The sequence below is a fragment of the Coregonus lavaretus genome, assembly GCF_964263955.1.
Source record: "Coregonus lavaretus genome assembly, chromosome: 5".
Lineage (NCBI taxonomy): Eukaryota > Metazoa > Chordata > Actinopteri > Salmoniformes > Salmonidae > Coregonus > Coregonus lavaretus.
Window position 1 is genome coordinate 36,527,121 of NC_139992.1, and position 21,008 is coordinate 36,548,128.

The 21,008-nt window shown below is 42.2% G+C and overlaps 1 protein-coding gene across 1 annotated transcript in view; it reads right to left on the minus strand.

The window, feature by feature from the left end:
- The window catches only part of LOC311129899 (ras-related and estrogen-regulated growth inhibitor), a 38,564-nt gene extending 25,726 nt beyond the window's left edge, over positions 1 to 12,838 (minus strand). The window contains exons 1-2 of the mRNA XM_084162431.1: positions 12,613 to 12,838; positions 8,373 to 8,537 (exon numbers count right to left, since the gene is read on the minus strand). Coding sequence (XP_084018557.1) covers positions 8,373 to 8,433 — 61 coding nt within the window. The 5' untranslated portion in view covers positions 8,434 to 8,537; positions 12,613 to 12,838. The remainder of the gene's footprint in view (positions 1 to 8,372; positions 8,538 to 12,612) is intronic.
- Between the last annotated feature and the right edge of the window lie 8,170 nt (positions 12,839 to 21,008).

A 21,008-nucleotide genomic window follows, 5' to 3' on the forward strand; every position in this document is an offset into this window, starting at 1 on the left:
AGTGATTGTGCGTGTGTAACGTTAACATGCAGTCACGCTCCCGTTCTCCTACAGAAATAGATCCCATTAATATCATCCTGTCTCCAGGAGGCCAAGAAGGAAACACTCCAAATGGGAAAAGGAGGTGATGCTGACGGTCTGAAAATCACAACAATCTATTGGAGACACAGGCAGAAGATGTACTGTGTACTCCAATGTAAGGAGATTCCTTTTGAGGAAGGGGGCGACAGGTTTGCACTGAAGCCAAAATGTTTTTGTGCCAATTCATACTGCAATAACTCTAATAAAGTACCTTTTATGTATATGAAGAAAATTAAAAAAGGCCTACGTCTTACATTTACATTTTAGATTTTAGTCATTTAGCAAACGCTCTTATCCAGAGCGACTTACAGTAGTGAGTTCATATTTTTTTTTATTTCTTATCATACAGGTCCCCCGTGGGAAACGAACCCACAACCCTGCCGTTGCAAACGCCATGCTCTACCAACTGAGCTACACGGGACTTCACATGCTATTCCACGTACCCTGTATCCGTATAGTCTGTGGGATGTGCGTTCTGTGCATGTTATCCTGACTATCGTCATCATAAACAACAGCCATATTCGTGAGACCTGAAAGAGGTCTGAGTAATCTGATGTTATGCACCCCATCGAGAATCTATGTTAGGAACAACTTATTGAAGAGACAACTAAATGAATCATCCCCTTTCAAGTGTGTGAGTGTGGTAATATTTATCATACAGTGGGGAAAAAAAGTATTTAGTCAGCCACCAATTGTGCAAGTTCTCCCAATAAAAAGATGAGAGAGGCCTGTAATTTTCATCATAGGTACACGTCAACTATGACAGACAAAATGAGAAAAAAAAATCAAGAAAATCACATTGTAGGATTTTTTATGAATTGATTTGCAAATTATGGTGGAAAATAAGTATTTGGTCAATAACAAAAGTTTCTCAATACTTTGTTATATACCCTTTGTTGGCAATGACACAGGTCAAACGTTTTCTGTAAGTCTTCACAAGGTTTTCACACACTGTTGCTGGTATTTTGGCCCATTCCTCCATGTAGATCTCCTCTAGAGCAGTGATGTTTTGGGGCTGTCGCTGGGCGACACGGACTTTCAACTCCCTCCAAAGATTTTCTATGGGGTTGAGATCTGGAGACTGGCTAGGCCACTCCAGGACCTTGAAATGCTTCTTACGAAGCCACTCCTTCATTGCCCGGGTGGTGTGTTTGGGATCATTGTCATGCTAAAAGACCCAGCCACGTTTCATCTTCAATGCCCTTGCTGATGGAAGGAGGTTTTCACTCAAAATCTCACGATACATGGCCCCATTCATTCTTTCCTTTACACGGATCAGTCATCCTGGTCCCTTTGCAGAAAAACAGCCCCAAAGCATGATGTTTCCACCCCCATGCTTCACAGTAGGTATGGTGTTCTTTGGATGCAACTCAGAATTCTTTGTCCTCCAAACACGACGAGTTGAGTTTTTACCAAAAAGTTATATTTTGGTTTCATCTGACCATATGACATTCTCCCAATCCTCTTCTGGATTATCCAGATGCACTATAGCAAACTTCAGACGGGCCTGGACATGTACTGGCTTAAGCAGGGGGACACGTCTGGCACTGCAGGATTTGAGTCCCTGGCGGCGTAGTGTGTTACTGATGGTAGGCTTTGTTACTTTGGTCCCAGCTCTCTGCAGGTCATTCACTAGGTCTCCCCGTGGGGTTCTGGGATTTTTGCTCACCGTTCTTGTGATCATTTTGACCCCACGGGGTGAGATCTTGCGTGGAGCCCCAGATCGAGGGAGATTATCAGTGGTCTTGTATGTCTTCCATTTCCTAATAATTGCTCCCACAGTTGATTTCTTCAAACCAAGCTGCTTACCTATTGCAGATTCAGTCTTCCCAGCCTGGTGCAGGTCTACAATTTTGTTTCTGGTGTCCTTTGACAGCTCTTTAGTCTTGGCCATAGTGGAGTTTGGAGTGTGACTGTTTGAGGTTGTGGACAGGTGTCTTTTATACTGATAACAAGTTCAAACAGGTGCCATTAATACAGGTAACGAGTGGAGGACAGAGGAGCCTCTTAAAGAAGAGTGTTACAGGTCTGTGAGAGCCAGAAATCTTGCTTGTTTGTAGGTGACCAAATACTTATTTTCCACCATAATTTGCAAATTTATTCATTTAAATTCATATAATGTGGTTTTCTGGATTTATTTTTCTCAATTTGTCTGTCATAGTTGACGTGTACCTATGATGAAAATTACAGGCCTCTCTCATCTTTTTAAGTGGGAGAACATGCACAATTGGTGGCTGACTAAATACTTTTTTCCCCCACTGTATATACACATGTATTATATACCTCACATGCGACTCATAATAAGAATAAGCAATTAACCTATTAAAATGTTTATCTGACTCCATAAAGATTATTTAGCAATATGCAAGAGACTATAGTTGAGTTACAGTAAGTCAATTAAGAAAAGTTTGAAAATTGAATTCTAAATATAAGTGTATGGCAATGCTGACATTAACAAAAGCATTATTCTAGGCATATAGATCCTAAGGTTAACTTACAAGACAAAGCATGAACAAAGAGATGCCTAAAAGCCTAGGAAATGAGAATTGATCATACAACCTTCCTCCATGGACTGGTTACAGGAGAAGAGAGAGAACAAAGGCTTTTAATTCCATTTATAACATCTGAAGGTGTAACCTTTCAACCCAAAACCAACCACCATTGACCAATGAAACGATACCAAGTTTACAGTAACCTGACTACCAGGCTCAATCTCCAAACGGTGTCACAGCATTTAAAGGCTTGTGTGGGGGATAAGACCAATGTAAATAACTCAGAATTCCTGAGAGGACAATAAAACCCCCTTTGCATAGAGTAATTTAAAGTTCACCCTGTACAGATACAAGTTACCACAGAGATCATACATGCATATAGATAGCTTCAGAGTCCTCTTTAGGGGACAAGTTTAAGATAGTATTATTCTATAGTATCCATGTCTGGTATCTATCACACATTCAATAGTCAATCCTCTGGATACTGTAAAGGAGAGATACATTTTGGCCCCTCAGAGGGGGAATGGCTTACTTGTCCTTGGGCATTGTTCTTTGTGCTTTCCTTGTGTTCCTGCACCATTTGTCATGCAGCTCCAGGTGTAAGAGAGCACATAAATGAGGGCAGAGCCTACAAGAGCGCCCGTGCATGCATGTGTGTGGGTCAGTGTAGATTGTCAGAAGAGTAATGGGCTACTGCACTTTCTACTCTAACCCTACAATCCTTAATGCAAGTGTCAATTTGCAATTAAGCTCCAGGTCTTAGCTTCCGGGAAACACTGCAGTGGTTCTGTCAGTTTAACCAGGCTACCGATAAATTCTCCGAAAGCAATCACACCCACCTTCTCTCTGACTCAAACTCTCTCCTCATCCACTGATAACCCCTTTCTTGCTGGATGTAAGTAAGCCTATACGGTTGAAAAACACAACATGTACAGTGTATCTTCCTCTACTCGCTTGAAGAGTTGGGATCATAGCTGGGTATAATTGACATCGGAATCTGCAGAATTGTACCGAAAATTTGCAAAAGCACTTAGCTTTGGCCAAGTGCCAATGTTTCGTCATATTCCTTTCACTAGGCAGTGACTTTCTCTTGTAATTGACATTGGAGGCGGCTGTCACCAATTTTCAGCTGCCATCCGCACACTCTTTGGTCAAAGACGTCAGTCTCAGAATTGCAACGGCTGGACTTTTGAGAACCATACTGATACGTCTGACCTCTTCTTTCAAGTTTGGATTGAGTCATCAAAGGAAAATGTTTTACAAACTGGTGCCTGATACACCACAAAGCTGCTAGCCTAAATGTCTCCTCACCCCCTTTTCCTCATTTTATCAGTACACTGTGCCGGAGAGTAATACTTCTCTCTCATTTATTAGGAGTAATGTGTTGAAAGTCATGTGGTTTTGAATATTTGTTTCTGTGGTCATACATCATTATCAGAAGTAAATATCTTAGGTCCAGTCACACAAATTTCCTAGGTGGCAAATGTCTGGATGGATATTGTCCTTTATTGGCGCTGTGGTACAGCGTAGTAACAAACATAGTCGTCTACGACTTAGAAAACATGTTATATAAAATGTACATTAAATACATTAAAAATGAGAAAATAAGATACATTTGGATGAATTACAACTTCTTTCTTTTGAATGTAAACATGTGCATCGTTGCATCAACATTGCTGAAGAACAAAAGTGGTTTCACAGTTGTCTATGCAAAAAGTGCACTGTGAACCATTGTACATGGGCCTTGAATTATTAAATAATATTTACATTAAATAAAGTGCATGTTTTCTGGAGAACAAAGGAGAGTTGAACAAAAATAATAATCTGAATGCTCAGAAAGTCACTGTGGACCATGCAATATTCATGTAAAAGCCACTCTGGGCCTTGCCCTTGCATCAATGAGAGAAATTGCACTTTCTGTCTTCTGCCAATGCTTTGAACTTTGGCACAAATGGTGTGAGAGCAACTCTGAGAAACTGGTGCAGGTGTTCATTGGTGAGCCTGGTGCAGTATTTGTTTTTAATAAAATTCATTGTGGAGAAGGCTGATTCACAGCTGTATGTGGAGCCAAACATGGTCAGGATGTCTAGTGCCAGTTTCTTGAGAACAGGACATCAGCTGCAGGCACCATCTTTCCCCAGAAAGAGACAGGGTCACAATCACCAGCCTGCTCCTTCAAAGCCACACTTTCTAGCAGCTCAATCAACTCCATTTGCAGTGATGCAACATCTACCTATCTGAAGATCTGTTTTGCTTCTTCTAACAACTTTGTCACATTTGTGATGAGCAGCAGCAGTTATCTTCCAACAGTGAAGTCATCAAAGCGAGCCTTGAAGTTATCCATCAGCTTCTGGATGAAATCCACATGGTTGGGAATATCTTAGTCTCCCTGCGTTTGCACCAGAAGATTGGGGAAGTAGACAAGTTCTCCCTGGAGATCATTCTTGATCATTCAAATTTCTTCTGGAAAGCCTGGACTGTTGTTATCATATCACACACTGTTGTCCTGTCTCTGCAGCTTAACATTGTTGATTAAGGTGTGATGTAATGTCTGTATAAAATGCAACAGTTTCCATCTTCTCCTCATCTTTCAAAAACTCAGAAAACTGAGTTGCCTTGTCACTCTTTTGCTCTGATAAGAAAACTTTGATTTCCTCCCAAATGGCCCAAAAGTGTTCCATAACCCTGCTTTTGCTGAGCAATCTGATATTGTTGTGCAGTAGTAAGTAATCAAAACTGGCATTGGCCTCTGTCAGAAAGCCTCGTAGCAGGCGGTGTTATAGGGATGATGTTGCTCTCAATAAAGTTTATCAATTTCATCATCGTTGTCATGACCTCAGAATACTATTTTCCCAGACTGGCACACAGGACTAGGGCTGTTACGGTGACCGTATTACCGTCACACCGACAGTCACAACTCATGATGGCAGCCAAATTCCTTGTGACTGTTTAGTCACGGTAATTAGGTTTCTCCTAAATCTGATGCTGCTGATGGTCATTAGAAGCCTACCAAACTTGCTAACTGCCTGGTACTCAGCACTCTATTGTCCCTCTAACATCACTGCAAATTTAATCGAAAATCTAATCAAACACTTCATGAGAGCCCATGAGTTCATGTTGTGCAACATTTCTATAGGCTATGCAATTGCTTGAGAAAACAGAGTGATGGCCTCTATTAAAAAGAAGAGGATCCTATCACCTTTCTATAAGCTAGGCCTACCATATTTATTTCTCAACTTTCCTAATGTTAAGCACATTGCTTCTCTTTACAACAGAATGGCATGAAAATGAACCAAGGAAATAGCGTCCTCCATTCGCTATTGAAGTGCATAGATTTTTTCCCCTGCCCCTGTTTCGAGACAGGTAAATGATAATGGTCCATTCTAAATCAAAACAAATTGTACATATATATTATTTAGTATATGTAAAGACAAGATTAAATCAAGAATAGTCTGATGTGTGACAATATTAGCCTATCACTTATGAATGATATATTTGCCGCCTGGAAATTCAAGGCATTATCAAGTGCTTGTCAAATTGTGAATGAGAGACTGATGAAGTGTGTGCAGACTGCACAAAAAACAAAGCAGAGCTCATACCTTTCATGCAACTTTTTTTCAAATCATCATTAGAGTCTCATCATGCAGCCTTAGAATGTATTAAAAATCAAAACATATAGCCCAACGTTTGTATCACAACTAAAGTTACATAAATAACTAAATTAAGCATATAGGAGTACCTGTTTCTTTGTTAACTGCTCAACACAGCATCCCTTTGATGGTCTCATGGATATCCTCTCCCTGCGTGTGTGCCTAACAGAATTCCTTCTTTGTTTCATTATACAATCTGACAAACACCAGAAGCTATGCATTATCAGTGTTGATTCATCCACAGCTAATGAAATGCATGGTGCATTCTGAATGGCCTCATCAAGTTGTGAAATCAAATCTTCAGCTAATATTTCAGTTCTCACTGCTGTGGAATGTGACAGTGGGATCTGTTGGATCTTTTCCCTGATCTCATCTTTTTGGTTACCTTCAAGCAAGTTGTCAGCAGCTTCACACATGCTTACTTTGACCATCTCAGCATCTGAAAAAGTTTGTGTTTTCCAAAAACCCAGGCTATCGTCAGTGAACACTCCATTGCACGTTGTTGGGCTGTCAGAGAATTGACAAGGACTTTGTTGGACCTCTCGTATTGGGATTTGAGTTGGTTAATCTTGTTTGTTCTCACGTCCGTGTTCAGGGGATATGTCTGATCGAAATTACTATGTTTGGTGTCATAACGGTGCTTAACATTGGCACTTTTTCACAAGGGCTCGCTGCATATCAGGCACATTGGTTTTGTGCTGGTTGTGGGAAGAATTACTTTTCCGTCTACTCGTCTTTGAATATACGGTTTTCGGCGTAACATTATAAAAAAATTTAACAAGCCATATTAACTAAGCTCCTATCTGCGATATTAACAGTTGAACCGCGGTCAAATCTTTCTGTTTCTTTCTGCCTATTTGTCCCAAGGTTCCGCAGAGGATATTTGCATTGATGTGATTGGATAAGACGTGGCCTCTTGTATTTGCATATAACCGCGTAATTGGATTGGATTGGGCACTAGTAGAGGTGGGTGTTGTTTCGAGAGAGAAAAAGAAAGAGAGGTTGCTGAGTTAGAGAGGCCGCAGCGCCCGGGTGATTTTTGAAAGCGGTCTAAAAATAATTGATTGACTTTTATATACCTAAATGAGATGACGTTCGGTCTATATTGACCGTTCTCTGGGTCCGGACCCAGACCGCCAGCTGAGTTTGTCTGTAATAAGAGGACAATGTGTGTGAAGTCTTGCAATATACAGGGCTGGGCTGTAACACTCATACTTCCCTTTTATAGAAATTGTATTCCTTATTCCACATGACCTATTAGTGGTTAATAATACATGTCAATTTCAAAGTACACCCTGCTGCCTGCCTGTACAGTCCTTACAGTACTATATGGGTTATCGTGGAATCATTTGGCATCTTACTGCAGTTTCCAAAACAGTCCCTGATTTGACCTTAACAGACATCAGAGTTACATAATGGGATTATTAAACATGGATAACATTCAAATAAATATTTTCCAACGCCATGGAGAGCAATCTGTCTTCATTTGTACCATGCAAGAGACATATGCTCTTCATTATCTTGTCAGCTACTGCAGACATCATACTAAACAGCATACTAAATACAGTGCCCCATTTGACATGTGCATTAGGCTATACAGGAACGCTTTGCCAGTTTGTAATGATGATTCAGAATGTGTTGAATTGGCTTGGGTAAAGTAAGGGTACTTCAGGCCAGATCAACAATCAGCGGTTGATTTAGTAGATTGTTTCTTGTGTAAACATCATTGAAACATGGGAACTAAAACAAATACCGCACTTCTAACAGAAATAAGCCCACAAGCCATATCTCACTGACTCACTCCAATAGGTGGTCCTCTGTAGCTCAGCTGGTAGAGCACGGCGCTTGTAACGCCAAGGTAGTGGGTTCGAACCCCGGGACCACCCATACACAAAAAAATGTATGCACGCATGACTGTAAGTCGCTTTGGATAAAAGCGTCTGCTAAATGGCATATTATTATTATAATAGATGAACAGATAGAATGACACAAACATGGAAAGACAGACATCCGGAAGACAGACAGAGAGAAACAGACAGAAAATCATGTAGACATTCCAACAGATAGGCATTAGGCACATACTGTACTGTACAGCGGACGGACAGGCAGGGAGGCAAGCAGACAGACAGACAGATAGTGGTCCTCCTACCTGATTTACCCACTCCTGCTCGTCCGAAAACCGCCAGCTTCACCTCTGGGCTCTTCGCCATGGCAGCAGGTAGCGACCGGAAACAGAACGAACCAATCACAGAGCTGATAGATCACACTGTGGGTTCCGGGATCAGCGACCCATCCTCAGTTCCGGACACGGGAGCTGGGATAGCAAACCATCAAATACGGGATTAAGGCTTTAATATGAAACAGCTTGTCACAAATCAACTTAGAGGTATTTCCTGCTGCGATCTGAAGCTATCTGAAGCTATGGGAAATGACAGGCGAGAAGCCTTTGATATACGATTTTCAAGGCAGTGAGTCGTAAAAATGGAAAAGGCACGCGATTCGAGGTCATCCAGTTTATGTGGGATGAGGTCTCTGGATCTGAGAAAAGCATTTTGTCTAATGAATTAAATAAATGTATAATGGGTATAAGTGTTGTGTTCTCTGTTTTCTTTATAATGAGAACCCAGTTGTCATTTATTTTGAGGCTGTCAAATGGCTCTCAATGGAGTTCTAATTAAAAGACCCTCAATGCTCTGGAAGCCATTTTGGCTCAGGGGAACAGGTGGCTGCAGGTCTTTCTGGTTATCCTCATTCTGACAGGCAGTTCATCATTCTGATATTGTCTTATTGTATGAAGGAGCTCCATATCACTAGGGAGGGAGAGGCTAAGTGAATCTCTCTGAGAAGCTGTGAATGTGTCAGGGTGCTGTGGCTCCTTTTTATCAATGGCTTAGCCTTGACACACACACACACAGGCTCACACCTACTGAAGTGATGGATGAGGCCCATCTGCAAAAGCGTTACCGCGGGCAACAGCATCACCGCTGACATGAGTCACATACTCCTTTTATTTGCGTGGCAGGCTGTTAGCTGGTGCATTAGTATCTGAGCTGGTGTGTGTGAGAGAGAGCATATGTTGGAGGGCAGTCTTCTGAAATATTCATTCAGAAATAAAGAAAATGATTCTGTGCTCTAAATAACAGTCAATTCTGCACTAATCTGTTTAGCTAGAAACCAGCTGCTGGCGCTGAAGATAACTGACAGAAATAAACTCTAAACATCACGCATAGTACATTGCTTCCCCTTTTTATGAAGAATGACTGGAAACGATTGCACATTTTCTCTTCAACTAGAGAAATAAACACTGTTTAATTAACACATAGTGCAAATGTATGTCTAAGTCCTGGGCTGGCAGCTCCAATGATGTTTTAGCGCTGATGTTTTTTTTTCCTCATTTAGAAAATGGGTGCTGCTCAGTACACCATATATACTGAGTGAAATTGGCTGCGTTCCAAATGGCACCCTATTCCATATGTAGCGCACCTCTTTTGACTAGAGCATATGGGCCCTGTACACTATATAGGGAATACAGTGCCATTTGAGAGACAGCCATTGTTTATTTGACACCAGGTTGGCTGAGGTCACAAAGTGTGGTGAATCACCTCCCATTAGCCAATCACAATCTTTCTCCGACCCTGGCACTGGTGCCATCGACAGCCATCCCTCAATACCACCCACTCCCTCACTGTCTTGTTGTGTACAGTCACACAGTACTCTCCTAGCCTTCACTCTCAAATTGAGCCCTTATATGGTATGATTGTGCATCGTCTGTGCCCTGTCCTAGCCTCCCATAGGGGTTCGAGTGGCAAACGAGTGACTCAGTCAACATCGCTGAAGTCATCCCCTCATCTATCCCTCCACTTCCCCATCCAGACCCAATAAACCAGGAGACCTTAGTCTGAGGCCACACCACCACTCTGGGTTTATACAGCTCTATGCTGCTGCACCAGGGGCTGCAGTGTGTTCTCTCTCTCTCTCTCTAAGGGAAGCTGAAGGTTCTAGACTGGAACACCCCGGTCTATCTGTCTGGCTCCAACGGCTGTCTCGCTTTGGGGACACACCTATCACAACGTTACAACAACATTTAAAACACATTCCCCATCCGTGAGGCTAGAGCTCTTCCGAGCACACACCCACCTTGGTCAAGTAGACCCAAGGTGAAGAGGAGGGGGAGGAGGAATCCGTCCCTTAACTCCCTTGCCCTGCTAACGTCAGTGTCACTTCCATGGCCATTCATTGGCTCAACTACATGTGCCACAGGTTTCCCCCAAAGGCCCACACTCGATCTGTAATCCAATAACATCTGCTAAAGGGGAGGCCAGATGAATAGTCTCAATAAGGCCTGTGATGGATTGGGTTAAGTGGCTGCTAAGTGGTCAGGGGGGAACGAGGCCGGGGAAGACTTGGTGACAAATTGAACACATCTGGAGTTTAAAAAGAATAACGAATCCTGCTTTGGGCAATAGTTAGATCTGAGCATACTGTATGGGTGTGTGTGTGAGAGAAAGAAAGAGAAAAGAGAGAGAGAGAGAGGGGTGGGCGATAGGTGCATTACCTGCATTGTAAAACTGTGTTCTACACTACTTTAAGATCCATCGCTTAAGAAAACACCATCAAAGCCTGTTAAAAGCGAGGACGAGGAAAATTAAACGTGCTGGCATTTCATGTGAGGGCTGTACACTCGAGACCTTGTCTAAACATTCCAAATCAGCACATTTATTTTTCTTTCCACGTCAAAGCCAGAGCTCTGTGCCCATGCCCAGTCCCCAGTGCCATTTATGTCATTTAAAAGTTGAGTCAGCAGTGAATGTGGGTGGTGTCGTAGTTACTTCAGTAGACAGATTACAGGCTGCATGCTTCCAAACCCTGGGTGGAGACCTGAGTGAGTGCTTTGAGCATAGTGCACCACACGCTAAAGAAAGACCTCCAAAAACCACAGCTTTTCCAAAAGGGACACTAAACACCCGTCTGATGTGTGCACTGTTTATAAATGCACTGTTTATCAGAGTCAATGTGGCAAATGACATTAGCAAAGAGATGTAATTCAATGTTCACTTTTCCATTTCTGTTGAAGAAGCTGTTGAAAAGGCTAAACCCTAATTGTGTGTATTTCAGTAGGCTGCACCCTGCCTGGACAATATAATAAAAGAACATTCCAATCTTTCCAGATGGTAAGCTGAAGGGCACATCATAGGCTACACATTGAAAGACCACATTGAAAATGCCATTATTTCATTCTGTTACATTGAGCTTATGGTATAAAGCAGTGGCTGCCTCTTGGCAGTCCCCTCGCCAATCCTGTGCGAACCCTACTCTGAGGGTGTGTGTGTGTGTGCTCTGAGAAGATCAGACCTGTTACACAACACTCCACACAGCCAGCTCAAGTCTTAGATGACATGAATGCGAAATGAGCAGCAATGTGATAATTCTCACTGCTTGGCTTGCACAGGCGATGGGGGTATCTGACATATTAGTCCATCTTGTACATTAAAGCCACAGCATGTAACATTTCTAGTTGCTTCAATTAATGATATACCCATTGTTTTGGAAGAATATGACTTATAAATACCTTATTGGGCTTACTACACCGGTCTTGCCTTATCATAACCACACAGAAAACTAAGTTTACTCCATTGTTTATGTTTTTATAGTATAAACAATGTGTAGCTTCAAGTAATGTTGCTCTCATGAAATGTCTTTTCTTGAGCATTTTAATAGACCTACATATATAATATAAATCCAGTTCTATTTGCAAATATAATGGGATGCATTTGTTCCATTGTTAATGTTTTTGGACCTTTCTTTAGTATATATATGTTTTATTGTCACATACACCAGATAGGTGCAGTGAACTGTGTTTTACAGGGTCTGCCATAGTAGTACACTGCCCCTAGATCAAATTAGGGTTAAGTGCCTTGCCCAAGGGCACAGCGACAGATTTCACTTTTGTCGGCTCGGGTATTCGAACCGGCGACATTTCGGTTGGGTACTAGCCCAACACTCTAACCACTAGGCTGCCGCACGTGACGGTGTGCTTGAATAATTTGTTCCTATCCAATATGAACCGTAGAAAATATATCATAGTTGTTGGCAACAGGTAGGTAGATGTGTCACATCATTAGTTGACATTGACATGCTATTGATGTGGAACAAAACGGGTATGTGGAAATCGAAAGGGAGACTGCATAATTACTTCAGAAAAATAATGAGAAATAGATATGAAATAAAATAAACTAAGCTGACTTATTTAGTCGTTTTTACAGTATTAGCACTAATTTAATGTTGCCCCTATGAACAACCAGGTGCCTTCAGTTAGGTTACTTTTGGAGACCAACGACATTCCATACAGAAACAAGAAATCTTCATCTCATAATAAATGCTCGACTCACCAAACGACTGGCCAACGTAAAACAATCCTTGTTCTGAAAACAGCTGCGATGGAGGAACAAAAAAGTTCAATGTTTCTACAGCTTGTGACAAGGAGAGGCGATGTCTTGACTCGAATCCAACAGATTCGGACCCAGCGTTCCGAAGAGTCTTAGGAGCGCAAGGTGAACACATCTACTTGTCCTCTGATCAAAGCAAACTGAACTGTGGTCAATCACACGCACTGTCAAGGTATCTCCAAACGATGGTCAGCTGCAAGACACGGAGTGGAGCTGCTGAACTTTAGTTTTTGGTAGCACATTGGCGCGCTGCATACCGTTGCATCTGTTGCAGATGGAAGCCGGGGGCCCTCTACCGTCAGTAAAATGAAATAAAACACACCGTATGCTACACTCAAAAGGTGAACAAATATGTCATTAGGTTACAATGTTATTTGAATAATCAATTGATCTATCATGGTATTGTATTGGAAGTCATGATTGATTACTAATTCAAGACGGAGATTGTGTGCAAGTGCAAGAGCGTAGTCTCTCTCTCGCTCCCTCTGTAGCCTAATTTGATCACATCACCAAATAAATGCAGCAATCTTAGTCAGATAATCAGATTTTAAAGATATAAAGTATGTGATATTGTTATGTGCACACTATTTGGATAAGGTTGATCTTACTGAGGTTGGATGGATTTTAACATTTAGAGGTCTGAGAGGAAATGTCCATTGACCTTTCCTATGATTTCTTATCAGAATCCTTAGTTACCTTTGCTTAATTTTTTTTGTATAAACAGTTGATAAAGGCTTTGTAAATAAGGTGGCCTTCATTCCATTTGAGATCTGTTGTGCAGTTTGTGAGAAAAAGAGGGCTATTTTATATTTTTCACCTTCCCTGATACACAGTGAGTCAGTTTGGATGAGAGGAACCTTTTCTCCAAAGTCCACCAGACTGGCGATACAGAGAGCAACCCTGTTGGTCAGAATTCCAGCTTTATATTGAGATACAATAACTGTGGAACCATATGAGCAGGGCCATGCACAGACCTTTGGAGGGGCAGGTGCTCAAACTGCCCCCCCAAAATATACTCATCCCACTGAAAGCAAGCTTTTAGCCTACTGCTCAAAGAGAGGGCAAAGGGGGGTGGGCTATCATCTGATCATAGCAAAAAATTAACAAAAATAAACTTGATTTACATTCATAGCTAATTCAGTCAGGTCACCCGTGATACAAGTCAGTATTCAACGTCCATCCATGTCTGAGGACATCGGGAAATGACGTGGAAACCGGCCACTAGGGGCAACAGTGAGCGCTGTTACCTTCAAGTAGATTTCGGTTTTGCTAGGGCATTGTGGACGGGGATGGCATGGGCGTAAGCATCTTCGAATCCAGCCATAGAAAGTTGTTTTTAAATTTTTTGTTTTAAGCCTATCCCAAACCTTGACAATTCTGAGTTATGCCTAACCTTAAGATTTCGGAGTTAATGCCTAAACTTAACCTTAAAACACTTCGAAATTTGACATTTGGAACAACTTCGAAATTGAAACATTCTGACGTGAGACAGAGCTTGTTGAGCTAGTTAGCTATGCTGTTGAAACAATATAACTCTAAACTAGTCTTTACCTGTGATTAGAGTTTATTCTTCTGCAGACATCTGCCTCTTATTGTGTGTTTTTTTATCATGTGTTTGTCATTCATACGGTCTTGTCTCTGGAATTTATTAATGATACTGAGTGATAGAACAATTTACCAAGTTAGGATCAATAAGTAAGTACTACTCTACTCTCAGACCTACTACCAAACAGTCTAAATAACTTCTGCCTGCTGGACAAGTGCAGTGCGCGCACACTCGTGTGGGGGCAGAGAAGCGGGGATAAAAATAAATTTAAAAAATGGTAAATTAGCCAGTTTGATGGGCAATTCTTTAAATAAGGCTATCAACATCAAAATAAAGAGAGTCGCACACGCTATATGTAAGCTCCCAGGAATGTATTGGGTAAAACACCAATGTTTCATCATCACTTGTAGCTTCTTCAGCGTAATGTCATGAACGCTTGAAACAGGTTATGTAGGCCTAGCTGAGGAATGCTCAACTCCGTTCTCTTATATCGAGGCGGAGTTGAGTTTTGATAACTAGTCGCGGGATTTGCTAGCAACAATATTGAGTCACAATCAGTCTATTCTTTAAAAAAATGCAATTCTGTAGTCCTATCTATGTTTGTCCAACTGCAGTCCTTCAGCAGCGTGCTAAAATTCATTATTTGTATAAAAAATTAGTGAATACAACCACCAACTTTTTCCTCAACTGCAGTTGAATAGGCCTATATTAGGCTATTATTTCATAATCATATTGCAACATGATCAGATGCTTTACATAATTATTTTTGATGTTAATACTATTTCAATTAATTTAATATATACACACTACATTACCAAAAGTATGAGGACACCTGTTCGTCGAACATCTCATTCCAAAATCAAGGGCAATGATATGGAGTTGGTCCCCCCTTTGCTGCTAAACAGCCTCCACTCTTCTGGGAAGGCTTTCCACTAGATGTTGGAACATTACTGCAAGGACTTGCTTCCATTCAGCCACAAGAACATTAGTGAGGTTGGGCACTGAGGTTGGCCGATTAGGCATTGAGGTCAGGGCTCTGTGCAGGCCAGTCAAGTTCTTCCACACCGATCTCAACAAACCATTTCTGTATGGACCTCGCTTTGTGCATGGCGGCATTGTCATGCTGAAACAGGAAAGGGCCTTCCCCAAACTGTTGCCACAAAGTTGGAAGCACAGAATTGTCTATCATTGTATGCTGTAGCGTTAATATTTCCCTTCACTGGAACTAAGGGGCCTAGTCCGAACCATGAAAGACTGCCCCAGACCATTATTCCTCCTCCACCAAACTTTACAGTTGGCACTATGATTTGGAGCAAGTAGCGTTCTCCTGGCATCAGCCAAACCCAGATTCGTTCTTCGAACTACCAGATGGTGAAGCATGAGTCATCACTCCAGAGAACGCGTTTCCACTGCTCCAGAGTCCAATGGTGGCGAGCTTTACACTACTCCAGCTGACGCTTGGCATTACGCATGGTGATCTTAAGCTTGTGTGTGTCTGCTCGGCCATGGAAACCCATTTCATGAAACTCCCAACGAACAGTTCGTGTGCTGACTTTGCTTCCAGAGGCAGTTTGGAACTCATTAGTGAGTGTTGCAACTGAGGACAGACGATATTTACGCGCTACGCGCTTCAGCTCTCGGCGGTCTCGTTCTGTGAGCTTGTGTGGCCTACCACTTCGCAGCTGAGCCGTTGTTGCTCCTAGACGTTTCCACTTCACGATAACAGGACTTCCAGTTGACCAACGCAGCTCTAGCAGGGCAGAAATTTGACGAACTGACTTGTTGGAAAGGTGGCATCCTATGACGGTGCCACGTTGAAAGTCACTGAGCTCTTCAGTAAGGCCAATCTACTGCCAATGTTTGTCTATGGAGATTGCACGGCTGTGTGCTCAATTTAATACACCGGTCAGCAACGGGTGTGGCAGAAATAGCCGAATCCACTAATTTGAAGGGGTGTCCACATACTTTGGTATATATAGTATATTTAATTGTTTCCATTTTATTTCATCTTTGTTACATGTAATCTTTTGGTTCAAACGTAACGCATAATAAGCATCATCAATAAAGGGAACATCTAAAGTGCAAGCGGATACGCTGTGGAAAGGATATGTTCATTTAGTATACTTGTTCATAAAAATGGTCTGAGGTCAAAGGCAAAATTCAGACCACTGGGAGACATTGTTTTTAGATTCTATAATTCTATAACAAAAGAGAAAATAGACTATATTCAATCTGTATCGCTAAAATTCAGCGTTACAGCGTGAGTGAATTTCAATGTTCCCGCGTTCACGGTAAACGCTATGTTGGCTCAATCGGAAATTACCTTAACATTTCTATCGCACAATCTGTAACGCTTCAGTGATACAGATTGAATAAAGCCCTAAAGGTTAAGTAAAAATGTAAAAATAAAAAAACTGCACCAATCTGAAAGGGCACTTTTCTGATAGGGCAAAAGGCCAGGTGCTCAGGCACCCAGACCTCTATCTGTGCACATGCAAGGCATGGATTTATAGACCTGCAACCTCATAGCTGTCAAAAAGTAATACTGAGATTTTTTTTTGGGGGGGGTACCTTGGTGGATAGTTTATTTTCATGTAAGATAAGGCTTCTGCCTTGCTGAAGGACTAAATGAAGACACTCTGTAGCTCAGTTGGTAGTGCATGGTGTTTGCTATGCCAGGATAGTGGGTTCAATTCCATGGACCACCCATACTTAAAATGTATGCACGCCTGACTGTGTGATCACGCTCTCCGTAGCCGATGTGAGTAAGACCTTTAAACAGGTCAACATTCACAAGGCCGCAGGGCCAGACGGATTACCAGGACTTGTACTCAGAGCATGCACTGACCAACTGGCAAGTGTCTTCCTGACATTTTCAACCTCTCCCTGTCTGAGTCTGTAATACCAACATGTTTCAAGCAGACCACCATAGTCCCTGTGCCCAAGAACACTAAGATAACCTGCCTAAATGACTAACGACCCGTAGCACTCACGTCTGTAGCCATGAAGTGCTTTGAAAGGCTGGTCATGGCTCACATCAACATCATTATCCCAGAAACCCTAGACCTACTCCAATTTGCATACCGCCCCAACAGATCCACAGATGATGCAATCTCTATTGCGCTCCACACTGGCCTTTCACACCTGTACAAAAGGAACACCTATGTGAGAATGCTATTCATTGACTACAGCTCACCGTTCAACACCATAGTGCCCTCAAAGCTCATCACTAAGCTAAGGACCCTGGGACTAAACACCTCCCTCTGCAACTGGATCCTGGACTTCCTGACGGGCCGCCCCCAGGTGGTAAGGGTAGGTAACAACACATCCGCCACACTGATCAACACAGGGGCCCCTCAGGGGTGCGTGCCCAGGCACGACTTCAACACCATCATTAAGTTCCCTGCCATCCAAGACCTCTATACCAGGCGGTGTCAGAGGAAGGCCCTCAAAATTGTCAAAGACTCCAGCCACCCTAGTCATAGACTGTTCTCTCTGCTACCGCACGGCAAGCGGTACCGGAGTGCCAAGTCTAGGTCCAAAAGACTTCTCAACAGCTTCTACCCCCAAGCCATAAGACTCCTGAACAGCTAATCATGGCTACCCGGACTATTTGCACTGCCCCCCCACCCCATCCTTTTTACGCTGCTGCTACTCTGTTAAGTATTTATGCATAGTCACTTTAACTCTACCCACATGTACATATTACCTCAACTACCTCAACTAGCCGGTGCCCCCGCACATTGACTATGCAACGGTACCCCCCTGTATATATAGCCTCCCTACTGTCACTTTATTTTACTGTATATATAGCCTCCCTACTGTCACTTTATTTCACTTCTGCTCTTTTTTTCTCAACACTTTTTTGTTGTTGTTTTATTCTTACTTTTTTGTTTAAAATAAATGCACTGTTGGTTAAGGGCTGTAAGTAAGCATTTCACTGTAATGTCTGCACCTGTTGTATTCGGCGCATGTGACCAATAAAAGTTGATTTGATTTGATTTGAAGTTTGCCGATGACACAACAGTGGTAGGCCTGATCACTGACAACGACGAGACAGCCTATAGGGAGGAGGTCAGAGACCTGGCCGTGTGGTGCTAGGACAACAACCTCTTCCTCAACGTGATCAAGACAAAAGGAGATGATTGTGGACTACAGGAAAAAGAAGAGGACTGAGCACACCCCCATTCTCATCAACGGGGCTGTAGTGGAGCAAGTTGAGAGCTTCAAGTTCCTTGGTGTCCACATCACCAACAAACTAACATGGTCCAAACACACCAAGACAGTCATGAAGATGGCACGACAAAACCTATTCCCCCCAACGAGACTGAAAAGATTTGGCATGGGTCCTCAAATCCTCAAAAGGTTCTACAGCTGCACCATCGAGAGCATTCTGACTGGTTGCATCACTGCCTGGTATGACAACTGCTCGGCCTCTGACCGCAAGGGACTACAGAGGGTAGTGCATACGGCCCAGTACATCACTGGGGCCAAGCTTCCTGCCATCCAGGACCTCTATACCAGGCGGTGTCAGAGGAAGGCCCAAAAAATTGTCAAAGACTCCAGTCACCCTAGTCATAGACTGTTCTCTCTGCTACCGCACGGCAGGCGGTACCGGAGCGCCAAGTCTAGGTCCAAGAGGCTTCTAAACAGCTTCTACCCTCAATCCATAAGACTCTTGAACATCTAATCAAATGGCCACCCAGAATTTGCATTGCCCCCCCCACCCCTTACGCAGCTGCTACTCTGTTTATTATCTATGCATAGTCACTTTAATAGCTCTACCTACATGTACATATTACCTCAATTACCTCGACTAACCGGTGCCCCCGCACATTGACTCGGCCGGTACCCCCTGTATATAGCCTCGCTATTGTTATTTTACTGCTGCTCTTTAATTATTTGTTACTTTTATTTATTTTCTTTCTTAAAACTACATCGCTGGTTAACGGCTTATAAGTAAGCATTTCACTGTAAGGTCTACACCGGTTGTATTCGGTGCATACGACAAATACAATTTGATTTGTAAGTCGCTATATGCTAAATGGCATTTATTATGTTATATATACACTGAACAAAAATATAAACGCAACATGTAAAGTGTAGGTCCCATATTTCATGAGCTGAAATAAAAGATTACAGACATTTTCCATACGCACATAAGGCTTATTTCTCTCAAATTTTGTGCACAAATTTGTTTGCAACCCTGTTAATGAGCATTTATTATTTGGCAAGATAATCCATCCACCTGACAGGTGTGGCATATCAAGAAGCTGATTAAACAGCATGATCATTACAGAGGTGCACCTTGTGCTGGGGACAATAAAAGGCCACTTTAAAATATACAGTTTTGTCACACAAAACAATGCCATAGATGGCTCAAGTTGAGGGAGCACGCAATTGGCATGCTGACTGCAGAAATGTCCACCAAAGCTGTTGCCAGATAATTGAATCATAAGCTGCCTCCAACATCGTTTTAGAGAATTTGGCAGTACATCCAACCGGCCTCACAACCGCAGACAACGTGTATGGCGTCGTGTGGGCGAGCGGTTTTCTGATGTCAATGTTGTGAACAGAGTGCCCCATGGTGGCGGTGGGGTTATGGTATGGGCAGGCATAAGCTACAGACAATGAACACAATAACATTTTATCGATGGTAATTTGAATGCAGAGATATCTTGACGAGATCCTGAGGCCCATTGTCGCAAGGATCTGTACACAGTTCCTGGAAGCTGAAAATGTCCCAGTTCTTCCATGGACTGCATACTCACCAGACATGTCACCCATTGAGCATGTGTGGGATGCTCTGGATCAACGTGTATGACTGTGTTCCAGTTTCCCCCAATATCCAGCAACTTCGCACAGCCATTGAAGAGGAGTGGGACAACATTCCACAGGCCACAATCAACAGCCTGATCAACTCTATGCGAAGGAGATGTGTCGCACTGCACGAAGCAAATGGTCACACCAGATTCTGACTGCTTTCTGATCCACTCCCTTACCATTTTTTAAAGTTATCTGTGACCAACAGATGCAAATCTGTATTCCCAGTCATGTGAAATCCATAGATTAGGGCTAATTAATTTATTTCAATTGAATTATTTCCTTATATGAACTGTAACTCAGTAAAATCTTTGAAATTATTGCATGTTGCGTAATTTTTTTTGTTCAATCTACATCAATTTTTGGACTTAATGATATGTACCCATTGATTCTTGAAGAATATAATCAAATCAAATTTTATTTGCCACATGCGCCGAATATAGACCTTACAGTGAAATGCTTACTTAAAAGCCCTTAACCAACAATGCAGTTTTAAGAAAAAAAAAGTGTTAAAGTAAAAAAATTAATAATAATAATTAAAGAGCAGCCGTAAAATAAAATAACAGTAGGGAGGCTATTTACAGGGGGTACCGGTACAGAGTCAATGTGCGGGGGCACCGGTTAGTCGAGGTAATATGTACAGTGGGGAGAACAAATATTTGATACACTGCCGATTTTGCAGGTTTTCCTACTTACAAAGCATGTAGAGGTCTGTAATTTTTATCATAGGTACACTTCCACTGTGAGAGACCGAATCTAAAAAAAATCCAGAAAATAACATTGTATGATTTTTAAGTAATTAATTTGCATTTTATTGCATGACATAAGTATTTGATACATCAGAAAAGCAGAACTTAATATTTGGTACAGAAACCTTTGTTTGTAATTACAGAGATCATACGTTTCCTGTAGGTCTTGACCAGGTTTGCACACACTGCAGCAGGGATTTTGGCCCACTCCTCCATACAGA